Source organism: Silurus meridionalis, chromosome 21 (genome assembly GCF_014805685.1).
Source record: "Silurus meridionalis isolate SWU-2019-XX chromosome 21, ASM1480568v1, whole genome shotgun sequence".
In the NCBI taxonomy this organism is placed as follows: Eukaryota; Metazoa; Chordata; class Actinopteri; order Siluriformes; family Siluridae; genus Silurus; species Silurus meridionalis.
Genome location: NC_060904.1, coordinates 7,623,479 through 7,638,005, shown reverse-complemented (window position 1 = coordinate 7,638,005; position 14,527 = coordinate 7,623,479). Strand labels below are relative to the sequence as shown.

The 14,527-nt window shown below is 35.1% G+C and overlaps 1 protein-coding gene across 1 annotated transcript in view; it reads right to left on the bottom strand.

Moving 5' to 3' along the window:
- The window catches only part of ek1 (eph-like kinase 1), a 76,735-nt gene that overhangs the window by 20,339 nt on the left and 41,869 nt on the right, over nucleotides 1-14,527 (bottom strand). Inside the window, exons 6-8 of the mRNA XM_046833529.1 lie at nucleotides 14,190-14,302; nucleotides 10,371-10,533; nucleotides 8,117-8,225 (exon numbers count right to left, since the gene is read on the bottom strand). Of these exons, the coding sequence (XP_046689485.1) occupies nucleotides 8,117-8,225; nucleotides 10,371-10,533; nucleotides 14,190-14,302 (385 nt within the window). The remainder of the gene's footprint in view (nucleotides 1-8,116; nucleotides 8,226-10,370; nucleotides 10,534-14,189; nucleotides 14,303-14,527) is intronic.

The following is a 14,527-nucleotide window of genomic DNA, read 5'->3' as shown; positions in this document are numbered from 1 at the left end:
CTTTTGTGTAAAAATGTTACAGGGCTACGTTTTTTTTCCAATGGGAAACAAAATTTTTTTTTTAAGGTTTTCAGGATGCAATATAATTAATTTGTCTCAATTTCCTAAATGCACATAACATAACATATTGTACTCATTATTTCTCTCTCTTACTGCCTTAACTCTTCAGGCTTTTAAAAGTAAAGATTCCTACCTTTAACCTTTTCAGCAGAAATAGATTTTGCTATACATCAAACCTTTATCAGTTGAATGATGGTACAAATGAACAAAGACAGTGAATGATGCACTATTTTAAAGTAGCAGGATATTTTTTAATAGTGCCATGTTACAAATATGCAACCTCTGTAAAATACTGCAGATGACAAAACCGACTAGCAGTCTTTATGACCCTTAATTTTCTTCAGCTGTGATGATTTTTAAAAACACCAACCAGGGATGCATGAGGGGTCTGTTGCAACCATGATGACGTTACTGTCACAAAAGCTGAGAGGGGAGATTATTTAATTGCACCAAAGGGCAATAGGTATAAGGTAATTCTCAAGAACATTCCTAAAGACACTTTATGGAAGCAGTGTATGGAAGTTCAGATCTTGTGGCATAGCAACAAACATTTTCTAAGGACAACAAAAGTCCTATTATTAATGCATGCAAGTCTTACACGATGATGTTATATAACATTAGAGAACCATTATTACATTCAGAAAAACGACGTATTACGTCTTAGTCAATTGGAAAAGACTTAGTCCTTTTTTTTCCCACTGCTATAATATTTTATCATATACAATTTTATTTTTTTTACATGTGATAAGATGTAACATGTGATAACACTTTATAGCTTTTCTACTTGTCTGTGCATCATTGTCCAACTGTTTAAACAGCCAGGGATGTTACTGCAATGTTAAAAACAGTGATGTCAGACTGTTAGGACATGCTGTCTGAGGACAACAACCGTATGTGTGTTTGAGATCATAAATTGAGTATAATGGGCAAATTAGTTTAATAAAACTTTTGTATGTATATATCTGGCTAGTTAATTCTTTTTACCAAGTCATTCTTTCAGTTCTTCTTGTCACAAATGACATTTTTGTAATTTTTGGATAAAAAAAAAAAAGTAAGCATAGCATTGCTGCTGAAAATGTATTTTCTAGCTTGCACATTAGTGGCCTGAATCTTAAGCTCTAAAGCTATTTTGACCATGTAATTTTGTTGCTACATAAATACAGCTGAATTGAATAAAAAACAAAACAAAAAGGAAACCAAAAGTCAGGGTTTGAGTCGGAGCATGCCCACTGCTGAACATTAAAAGAACCATTGACAACAGCTGATCAGTAAGCATCTGTGCAGCAGTCCATGCTTAACATAAGAGCCTCAAGCAGGGCGGTAGAGCACTGGGGGTCAATTACATAATAAGAGACTGCTGGGATGGAAAGATCTTCCATCCATCTCGCCCTCTAATCTGCCCTGTTGCATCTTGCTGCACAGCTGGGGCTTTGGGACCTGTTTTAGCACAAACGGGGGTTTAGGGATACGTGTATGTTTAGGTTCCCCTTCATTGCTTTTAATGAGTGGAGGGGGTCCCCAGAGAGACCCCACCTGTCCAGCAAACAACCCGAACCACGCGTGGCGGTATACTAGTGCACATCTGTGCTCATCACACACATACACAACATTATAATTGACACATAGACAGTCCAATGGATGGACATGCTTTCACATGGCTGAGGGCTTTGAGGGTACAGTTAGGGTTGTGAATGGGTATATGTACTTGGAGGGGGATGGGGCTATGTGTTTGATTGAAGCATGTGGTAATCAGGGAAAATAAATCAACCCTCCTACCCACCCAAAACACTCCCATCTTACCCTCACACCCCTGAGGTGCAACATAAAAACCTCCCCTGCAGCTGCTATACCACAATTTCGCACACTGATGAAACACTTCCCCCATCACTGCGGAAGCCCAAGAGGTTCTGCTCAAAGTTGTAAATACGCTTGCCTTCCTCTCACAGATCTAATGGGGGATGGAAGGTTGATGATTTGAATAACAGACATCCATCAATGACATTTTTGAGGGGAAAAAAATGTGAAAATAGATCTGTGTGCAGTTAACACTTTCCCTGTTTTTTCTAAAGACAAAGCAAAAAAAAGGTTTGCTTAATGGTATTTGACCCAGTTTGATTCTCTTGTTCAAAATTTCTTTTGTCTCTGCCTCTCTGTGTGTGTGTGTGTGTGTGTGTGTGTGTGTGTGTGTGTGTGTGTGTGTGTGTTTCTGTGTGAAAGCCTTTATCTGCAGGTGACAGTTGGTGCAGATGCAGAGGTGTGGAGGTGCTGACAGAGTTATTCTTCCTATGTGTAATGAGTGAGCATAGTGCTAACAGAGAATGAGTAATAAAGAGAGAAAGAAAAAGGAAAGAAAGAAAGAAAGAAAGAAAGAAAGAAAGAAAGAAAGAAAGAAAGAAAGAAAGAAAGAAAGAAAGAAAGAAAGAAAAAAGACAGACAGACAGACAGACTAAAAAAAACAGTGGAGGATTCAATTCAACACATTTTCACTTTGAAATTCAAATTCAATTTAGGAACGGGTTAAGTGTAAACAAAAGCTAGAGACTAAATAACAGAGTCTAAATAGCATAGGAACAGACTATGACAAGGCCTAGATTTAAAACACATTATAAATCAACAGTAGGAAGGTCACAATGACAATGGATGGAAATTACATTGATTTCTAAAATGTAGGAGCCGTTGGTCAAAAAAAAATTGTTCAGCAAAGCAATGGCACATTCAGGAATGTAGTCACCAATCACCAGCAGACTCACCGGATGAGATATAAGTAGTGGGAATTCAGAAGTAATGAAGACTGTAGGTAGGATTTATTTCATAGTGCTAACGAGGCAGAAAGGGACATGGGTTTAGGACAAAAACCCATGCTGATCCTTAGGCATGTGTCTAGCATAAAGATGGCCCTCTTCATGTCCGCTAATAAACCAAGATCACCGTGTGTGTGTCTATTATTAATCCAGCTATTTTTGCTTTTTCTTAGTTTCTTGAAGGACAACCATAGCATCGATGCCAGTGTTAATATACAGAATAGGCATCATTCTATACAGCATAGTTTGCTGCATAAAATGGCAAATTTATATAATAATTTAATAACTTAAATTAAGGTCATACTTATTTTACCTTTTGTTTTCGAATCAATTAGACTGGGTATCAAATCAACTATAGAATAAATAAAAATTATATAAAAAGGTATGGAATTATCAATACAATAATAAGAACAACAGTGTAATAAAACTGACAGCATTTGCTATTTATTATTTTGTTTCATCGCAAAAACATCTACATTTTAATCTTAATACTAATTATAAGAGGAATTACACAAGTTCATGCTTCTTGTATATTTACCACAATCAGCACTACAAAAAATTTAATAAACACACATTCCCTCAATGCTTTTGACTAGAAGCAATTAGCCTACAACTACAATTACAAATCACAGTTAGGCTTTGTAATTACTTACATTATAGTAGAAATAATGTAGCTCATTTACTTACTCATTTTGTCACAATTCCTAGAAAATGAAAATGAAAAATCTGTTCTAAAACTTACATATTGTTTTAAAGCCCTGAAAATAGAAACTTCTTCCATACATTTTGGAGAAAACAAATCTGCACTATATCGGTGGCTGGTTTTGTTCCCTTGTCATCATCTGTCATATGTCATAATGTATGATATTGAAACAATAAAAATAATTTAGCACAATAATATTAATCAGTAATTTGCCTTGAAGCCTGAAAGCCTTCTTTCTGAATTAGTACAGAATTAAAAGAAATTACTTCAATCAACAGCCCAGGTCTAAACAGCCCTAATTGAAATTAAATAAAACAGATATCTCCCTGTAATATCCCTGCAGACACAAACGGGTTTTGGTATTTTATTCAGTCTGACCAACAGTGACTTGACGTCTGTCAACCCATTTCTGTCTTGATTGATTTCTGTCTTTGGTTCAATCTCGCCACATATAAATCCTGAATTCAGCAGAAATGTCTCGAAAAAACACTACGGTGAGTGTTCAGGCTGCGCTTATTTATTAGAACATTTAAGAAATATGATGTGGCCAATAGTTCATGACATAGCAACACCTCAGCCAGCAGACAAATAAGATATGATGTCCCGTTTGACCATTTTGAGTTAAGTTGAGTTGTTAAAAAAAAAAAAATATATATATATATATATATATATATATATATATATATATATATATATATATATATATATATTATCAATTAAGATTCGATTGTAGTCATTGCAGATCTGTTAAATGTGTGTGTGTGTGTGTGTGTGTGTGTGTGTGTGTGTGTGTGTGTGTATGTGTATGTGTGTGTGTGTGTGTGTTTTCGTATAATGTCAATATGTGTCAGTGTGTGCTTGAGAAGGGGAGAAAGAGAGAGTATAAAATTTAAAGAAAAGTGCTGGATAAAGTTTCCCCAAAGAGTCTTGTTTAAAAGAAACATTACGCGATTATAGCTATTGTATCAAAGTCTGCTTTTCATTATGTTTTTATTTCCTCTGGGAGTTTGATTGACCATGATGTCTTTTTTATATGCGAAACTGGTCTATGAGAAATATTCCCCTATTACCGTGCACATGTATGAGATGACTGCATAGTGCACAACATCTATTTCCATGTTAAGACCTGCACACAGGAGTCACATTCTCCCTCAATTCCCAGAACCCACTGAGGCCATTAGCCGTTCTTCTGCCTCAATATTTATGATATTAGGTTAAATGCTTGCTTCCAATAAAGCATATAAAGTTGGATTATAACCAAAGAAAACACATCTAAACATCCCAACCAAATGCTGATTCCACTCTAATGGCTATATCAGGGGTTTTCCAAGAACATTTCTAAAGGTCAAGTGCTCGGTTTAATCTGCATTGCTGGAGCTGTTTTTGGACTGTGGCCTATTGGTTGACTACAGTGCAAATTTAAATACAACATACAGGCAATTCATTATTTTAGAAAGAAAAAGAATGACAACATTGACTTGTACAGATGTTTTCTTAACAGCATGTACATTTCCACTGGGATAATTAAAATCTCTAATCAGTGGAGTGTGACTAGCATTTCCTAACTGCTTTCCCAAGAGCTAGTAAGAGATGGGAATGAAAAGCTGTATAATGATGAACAGGTTTAAAATATTAAAACACAACAATTTTTAAAACCTATTTAATTTAAGATTCACAGTTAGTTTGGAACATAGAACTAATCCTTTAAAAATGATCAATCTATTACCAAACTACAAGATCCCACTCAACATTAAACCCAAAGGCAAACAATGAAATCTACACAACTGTGAATGAGGGGGATTTGAAACCTGTTAACCTGTGATCATTCTCTTTAATAATAACATAAGCAGTCTCCTGGCCAGAGTCCAAGAATAATATTTTTTTTTATACAAACACCAGGAGCCTGGTCCAACTCTGTTTTCAGGACATGCAAAAAACGTTAATTGGACTTGCGAATGGCATTTGTCCATTAGCCGACTGGGAAGCACCTGAACAAGTTGCAGCCATGTCTGGCAAGTGTGTTGGAACATTTTCCAGAGACAACCACACCAAATCTCTGCCTGGTGGAGTGCAACTGCCATTTAATAATTATGTTCCCACAGAAAGCAAGAAACAGAAGGGCAGAGTAGGACAATGATCACATGCCATCTGGTATGTTATCAATAGCTGGCTTTGAAATTATTCATTTTTTTATATACCTGCTCAATTAAAAGCATTTAAAATAATATCATTAATAAAAACTTTAATGCAAAATTTCAACTAATCTGAATTTTATTAATTCAATTAAATTCTGTTTTATCTGTACACAGATTTTTTTTTTTACAATAGACATTGTCCCAAAACAAGTTTACAGAGTTCAGTGTCTATACGTTTGTTCCTTATTAGTTTATAACTAATAAACAAGCCAGTGGTGATTGTGGCAAGAAAAAACTCCCTGAGATTGTATAAGGAAGAAACCCTGACATGATCCAGACTCAAAAGGGAACCCATCCTCACCCGGGTGGCACCGAATGGGCATTTATTATAATTATATAATTATATCTAATTATTATAATTCACAATTGTATTCAATTATATTTTGTTGTTGTGCTACAGCAAGGCCAGAAGGCATGAATCCCTTAATATGATTCTGATGTTTAAACACACTTGCTCAGAAAATGTTTCTTTTTCTTTTTCTTTTCTGTTACCTTAGAATAATTTCTCAGTAAGAAGAGATGGCAACAAGCAATTTTGAGCAAACAAAATGAGGTCACAATCTAAAAAAAAAATGCTCAAAAACTTTTGCTTGAAAATTTTGAAAAATTTGATAGTAAATTAAACTCAATGCTCAATGAATCATATGATTCTGGACCACAAAGCAACATCTTCTGCAAACTATCTGCCTGCGACCAGTTTTTACCAATGAGCAACGTACAGTATATAATCGTTGATTTGGTAAAGTTTATTTATCATGTATTTATATGATATATCATTTAAGGATGTCAGTGTCAGCAGAGTCTCCAGCACAGAGGACTTTCTCTTTCCTCTGTAACATGACAATATGTGTGTTATGAATGTAGATCATAAATTAAAACAAAAGGAAATAATATTTCTTGTGGACATTATACAATAACAAATGTAACCCCCTATTAAAAAAAAAGTATGATGTTCATGTATAAATCAGAAAATGTAAGCAGAATAAAATAATTTAAAATCACTTCCCTGCACTATGCCACTTCTCATTTGTCCTACAACAGCATGACGTTGTGTTTCATTCCTTACATAACAAAGCTATTCATGAAGCATTGTGCTTTATTTATGATTTATTTAAATTATAATTGAATAGGACTTCATGGATGGTGTATGTATGTGCATTAGCTGAATTTTTGTAGTCATTAAATCATGATCTACTGCTTATAAATATACTGTATAAAAACATGTGCAAGGAATAAATTATTAGAAAAACTATTCTACTGCAAAATTCTTAGTAAAAATCTAACTTTCCCTTAAGGTTACTCCCATCTTCTCAAAAAAAAAAAAAGGAACTCTGGACACTACATATCAAATATCCAGCTCAATCCAGACCGTACTATATAATTCGGTGACAAAGCAGTGAATACATTTAAAGCGTTTCAGCGTTGCCTTCAATTCTAATACAGTGGCCTGTACTTTACTTTAAAGCCTGCCACACTGTATTAGTATCACTGTTACAAAGTACAACTTTCTGCCCCAAGAAAATAGAAATTAAACCCTTTGTTTATTGCTTCCAGAAGGGTCTTTTTACAAACATGTATACACACACACACAAACACACACACACACACACACACACACACACACACACACACTTTCTTAATTATAACACACCGTATTATGTGGTTATGAGATGAAGATGGCAACCATAACAGCATAGAAAGGCACATGATGAAATCGAAACAAATATTTGAATCTTTTACGAAATCCTTTGATAGGGAAAGAATAAAGGTATGATGTCCTGCTCTTTGATCAACTGATGATACATCAAAAGCTGATCCTCCTATGTGTTATCTAAACACTTTTCTCTTCGGTGTGTCCATTTCTTTCCCTCTGTCTACTTCCCCCTGTGTGTTCTCTCTTCTGATCATTTTAATTCATACTCATTTAATGACCAACGTTATTGCCGATGATGGAGCAACGCGTTCTTGTTCTTTCATTTGTCTTCTCAAGTGTTTGCTTTCATCCCAGTGGGTTGCTATCTGCAATCATGGACCTTTGCGATTTTTAGTGAAGCACTTTCACTCCTTTTATTTTCTCCCAAATCCTACTTCGGATAGTAAGGCTGCATTAGCTTATCCTAGTGTGTATTTCAAACAATCTTATCATTTTGGTAGCATTAAAGCTCTCATTAATGTATTTTCCAAGATAGAAGGCAGTAAATAAACCAAACAAAAAGGCTTTCATCTCTCCATGAGAAGCTGCCAGCTGACATTTTTAACTCTTTGTGCAAATTTTGAACCTACATATAAAACAAGAAACACTGAATTAAAAGATCAGTAAAGATAACACTAATTTTATATAAATGCAAATGACTTACCTGCCACTGACCACAAAGCAGGTCACAAGAAGGATGAAGAGTACTACACCAGCAGCAATGGATACAGCCAAGATGGTCTTCTGGTTTGGATCTCCCACTGCCAACATGTCTGTCAGAAACAACAGCAGGTGTTTTTAACAGCGGTGATCAAACTCGCTTTATTAAAAAATAAAGCTTTGGTTTCTGGTCTGATTTTCATTCTGGGTCTATTACTGAGTATACAACAGTGAACCATTCAATCATTGAATTCATACTCTAGTTGAATTCAATGACGTTAAATCAACATTTATGCCTGGAAAGAGTATTCCTACAGTTTTAAGTACATTTTCAAGGCTCTTCAAATAGGATTGTGGAAATTGCCCATTATGACACTGACTTGAAATGACAAAGATCATTTTTTCCCCTTTTTTTTCAAATGACACTTAAACTCCCAGCTTTAAACACGATCAAATGCCTTCAACTGCCATATGTAAACCATATTTAAACAGCAAAATTATTTTTTATACCCTTAAAGTATTGCTGCATTATTAGGCAACAAAATATAGCAACAATACAGGCTGCACAGGTTTTTAGACATTATTACACATTAATGGACCTAGTTTTGCACACCACTGCAAATTTTAATTTAATTACGCCGGCTGTCAGTCAGTCTGTGCATTGCATAGCAATGGTTTTGGGATTAAATGCAACTTCAAAGAAGCCAGGCCCTAATGTAGTGCTCTGAGCAGGTCTCAATGACTGTCAACTCCCAATGCATAAATCAGTTTTTTTTTTTTCAATTAATTACTCATAGTTACAGCATGCATTTTTATTAGGCTTTAAATCATCTATGTGAAGTGGTTTTGATTCTCAGCATAAATGGTTCAACAGCATACTGTTCACTACTTCAACTCTGCTTAAACTGTGATCGTCAGATTACATACACATACATTAAATGTAAAATTCCCCAGGTCTATAAACATATGCTCCATGAGGCAACACAGAAAAAACTACAGTGCACTTCAGAAAGCCAGAGCATGTTCTCCAAAACAGCTTGTAAGAGAAGGAAAAATAATTTCAATTAAGATTTTTAAAAGGAAAACACAATTAGCTGGCTCTTAGGAAAAAGAAAGCATGGAGAGGCATGATAAAAAAAAGGGTTTTAATTTAGCTGAAAATGAATAAATACAAACAATAGAATGAGCAAAATAAAATAACATTTTCATCACCTATTCGTGTCTCGTTCAAGTTTAATCTAGAATGCCATCTGCTATTCTGCAATTACTCCATATTTGTATATAGTATTGTATAAAGTGTTAGAATTGTATAAGGTGTATGAACTACAGATTTAATTGGTGGTGAATTTGGAACTCCAGCATTGTCAGAAAACCACTTAGATACAGCATGAATCTGATCTTTCTTTGGATGAAAATAAATAAATAATTTCAAATGTGAATTGTGGCAAAGTCAATTATGTAGTTAGCTTTTATGAAACCTAACCTATTTCAAACAAGGTGTAGCAAGATTATGACTTTACATGTAATGATCATCCCATTATGAATTTGACAGAACATGGCATATGTGTATGTGGGTTATAAAGCAGCTATTGTTTCTATTGTTTAACTACAGCATGGGACCTGCCTACTCAGAACCCTCATCACGAATGTCAAGGAGGCTGAAAAAACACAAGAAAACTTCAAACAATCCAGATAAAAAAAAACAACGAAAGACTGCAGTGTGTGTGTGTGTGTGTGTGTGTGTGTGTGTGTGTGTGTGTGTGTGTGTGTGTGTGTGCGCACACCTCTAGAGACTAACTGAGTTTGGTGACAAGATATCATCAGTTCATAAATATTTTACAGTTGTCTGAGATTAACTGTCTCAAGCTTTGTGTTGTTTTCACTGAAGAAGAAAAAAAAACAGGTTAACAGTGAACTATGCTTGGTCTTGTTCCACAAGGAGCTGGGGGAGCTGGAAATCTTTTGAGAAATGATGCAAAAAGCTGTAGTCTATCAATCATGGTTAGCGCTCTCAGTGGTTTTTAATGATGTCTTTGCCCCAGCTCTGTGTGCTGTGAGACAATAACAGAACAGAAGGACTTGGGAAAACAGACGTAGCAGACTGAGAAGAAGTGAAAACAATGACAATAAGAAACACCTTGTGCTTCTTAACACCTACTGAATCGATTGACATGTAATGAAAACATACCTAAATGAAAAGGAATAAATAGATTTTAAAAAAACATCAGGGCATGTGTAGATTTTTTGCTAACACCCACCTTCATGCCTTGTTTCCAGCTCAATTTCTCCTCCATAGTTGCCGTAGCCTCCGTCTGTGTGAGCACGTACCCTGAACACGTATGTTGTACCTGGCTTCAGGCCCTCCACTGTCATTATGTTGGATTTGGTCTTCAGCACTGTGTAGTTCTGGTCTCGCTGATTCTTAATGAGTCAAACAGAGACAGAACCCGAAAATGTTTTCTTAATTATAAAATCCAATCACACACCTTGAAGGCTTATTCTTTATTAACATTAATCTATAAGAATAAGTTATGTTTTTAAATAGACACCCAAACTAGCAAATGGTAAATAATTTGAATTGGTTCCACTTAATATTTTGCATCTGTTTTTCTTAAGATAAATTCAAAGTAATATCAAAATAAATGTACACCATCTGGCAAATGTCCTTCTCCAGGGCTACTAAATTATCTGAGGTTATTATTAGTTTTCTCATTCATACAACTGAGCAGTTGAGGGCCTTTCTTAAGGGCCCAGCAGCAGCAGCTGGGTGATGTTGGGATTTGAAACCATCACCTCAAACCCAAAGTCCAATGCTTTACCCGCTGACCTACCACACCCCATAAACAGCTACTGAGATGTAAAATATTGCTTTCAGTGTGTGCAAGACTAATCATTTTCAGTCTATAAAATCAACTCAAAATTAAAACTTTTAGCTTACGCATTTTTTGGAATGTCTGGAATCAGTGAATCGACTCTTTTTGGGATCAGTTTTAATATGACCAGAAAGCAAAACAAGGGAATGATGATTTGACACACAAGACATATCTATAAATATATTCAATATATAGATTCTATAAAAATATATAATTTGGATATATAGAATATGTTATAGGCTTATAGGCATTTATGTATGATCAGATCAAAAATATTTGCAGGCTATAGTAAGTGATTTATTGTGGTTTTCCACATTTCCACTTGCGACCAAATGTTGCCTACTGCGCATGACATGGCTGTCCTGAAATTAAAAAAATAGTGAGTATTTATTTGAGAATGTAAATTTTTTGGCCAAAAAATAATGGTATCTCAGTAGTTAAGGCTATTGGTTACTGATCAGAATGTCGGGTGTTCAAGCCCCAGTATCGCTAACTGCCACTCTTGGACCCTTTTGCAAGGCCCTTAACCCTTCTTGCTTAAGGTGTGCTGTACTTTGCAGGAATATGCAAAGAAATAATTTCACTGTGTTGTAATGTACATGTTACAATAACAAGCCTTAACTATACAAACTGACTATCCATAGTTTTACTAGATTATGTTTTTTGACAGAGCAATTAAAAGCACAATTCTGTGCAGGTCAATCAAGTTCTTTCATGCAAACCTTGGTAAAGTATATCTTTATGTGTAGACAGTGGAATTGTAGCACTGGAAATGGTTTAATAAAGGTTTCTTATTTCTTGTAAAATAGTAAAAGGTTTGTATGGTACAACATCCTAGGACATTCTAGAATACAACTTTGTGGCAATTATGGGAAGACCCTAATATTGTATGGTTAGGTGTCCACATATTTTTCACCATATAGTGTATTTCTTGAGAGCATAATAGACATCAATCAAGTGTAGAGATGAATGTTGAAATGCTGAAAGTGACAATAGTGTCAGGTGATGAGGCAGACTTTGATGCAGATGATCCTTATACAATCAGTGGTAATTGTCTTTGCCCTTAAAATTCAAATAAAGGATTCTTTACAATATTACTTGATTAATGCTTGAGCATGTAAAGGTTTTTTCAAGTTACCACATATTGGTTAATGTATAAATAATTAAATCGGATTTATCCAAAGTATACAACTAATTACTCATTAGCTCTAGCTCAAATTAGTTTATTTAATCAATTACATCAATTATATCTAAAAGTGTGTTTTTTTTTCCAATATTACCTCAGGCTACTGCATTTGGGGGTACATTTGTAGGTTTAAAATGTGTATCTCTAATTTACATAAGTGACTAAGACTAATCTTGTACAATATCTGCTGTTAAAAGTGCTATACAAATTAAAATAACTTTTATTCTTGCAAGAAAGAAACCTGAAGCAATGCATTTTTTATGTTTGCCTTAACTAGCACTCATTGAAACAAATAATTAGACAGCATTGATCCCAGGAAAGGCATCTGAACAGCTGTTTTATAACCCTGTCTTATTTTCCTGGAGTTTACCCGCCACCAATGTCTGCATTAATATTTTATGGACGGATATTCATCCATCTTCTTTCATGGGCTCTGACCAGAGGCATGTGGCATTTTAATCTGGCAGGAGACTCTCTGTGGTAGTTCTCTTAGGATATCAAGCGAAAACAGTGATAAATGTGTGAGGCCTTGGCTCAAGCCAGGTGGACTGTGCGCCCAACATCAAACAGAGCCAGCTCACATATGCTCCAAGTGTGCTCATCTTTGAGCTTTGTTCTTGAAGCAATATAGCCTATAATCATCTCCATAAATCATAATAATCAGTGTTTATCTTCCTAGAACCTCCTTAGAATGAAGGGACAACCTGCATGTCTTTTTCAGCTATTTGCAAAAAACATCAGGAGAAATTAAACACATATAATGATATAATATATATTTCTGTATTCAGCATGACATGATCATGGGCACCAAAATTACTAGCAATTTAGGAATCTTAATAATGACTAATCTTTCAGATCATACAACATTTACTGTTATGCTAAATCACCAATAAAAATGTCAAACACTGCATGCTGAAACTATAGGCATTTAAACTAATACAATATGACACAATTTGATGTCATACTATTATCTTTCTAACATACTTGTACACTGGAATCATATAATTGACTGAAATAACCAGATGTATTCATAAGAGAGAAGATTGTGGGACAAATAAAAGCCATATTCATGAATATGATTATGAATGTACAGTGCTCTACAGAAAATCTTCATTCATTTTTTTGGCTAGCTTTGGGTAAAATGAGGCATTTTAAGGAAATAAAAACAACAAAATCCTTGCAAAATATCATGGACTGGTTCAAACGAACATAAATAATAGAATGCGGTGGGGTTGGAGGTTTTGATCAGTCCCACATTTTTAGAGTAATTATGAAACTGTCAAGAATCCGCAGGCTATTCTCAGTGTTGACATTAACAGCTCAGTTTATTGTCTGCATTTTCACATGTATTTGAAAATCTGCATTCAGATACAGATATAGATTTTTTTTAATGTAGACAATAGATTTTTTTTAACCAGCATTGACACTCAATTTATTTTATTTTTTAATTGAGATTCTATTGATATTATTAGCATTGTATTGCTAACATCAATCTCTGTAAGCGGAAATATACTCTCTTGGCTTATCTTCTTTTCATTCAGGAATAGAGATTTTTTTTAGATATTCTTACATTAAGACACTGTCTAGTGTCTTAATTCTAGTGTCTAGTGTCTAGTGTCTTCAGTGTTGATTATAATAGCATTTTAAAGATATAACACATTATTTTCATTCTACATATAACTTATGGGTGTTTTTATAAAGGTTTCAAGGCTTAGTTTAAGAAATAGGAGATTCCATCTGAGCAGAATCATTAACCTGTTTTATTTCCACATTTACAAATGCAACAATGTCACCAAATGTGCTACAGGAAATGTTCAGGGTCACAGCATGCATTTAGCATCCAGGAATGTTAATTGGAAACAATGAATCCATGAGTGCTGACATCCCAGTGGCTCCCCAAGGTGTGATAAAGAGCAATGGCTCAACACTTACCATATGTCCAATCAGAGCTGGTTTAGTTACAGTCAGAAAGGTGAATGTGAAGATTAGGGCAGTCAGCCTAGTTAAGAGTGACTAACCTTCTCATAGTAGGTGACTTCATACTCCACCACAGCACCATCAGGCGTTTCTGGACCTTGCCAGGCCAGGGTGATGCTGTCCCTGCTCCTCCTCTCCTTAACTATCACGCTCACTGAAAGAGGGAAAGAAAGTGAGACAGAGAGAGAGAGGGAGAGAGAGAGAAAGGGAGCGAGAGAGAGAGAGAGAGAGAGAGAGAGAGAGAGAGAGAGAGGAAGCATAACAATTACATGGAGGCAGAATAAGAGATTCAAATTGATCACCATCATAAAGGAAGAGGATTAATTGTGCTTCTAATTAAAGAGTATGAAAGACTGTGGGAGAGAGAAGGGCATGGGAT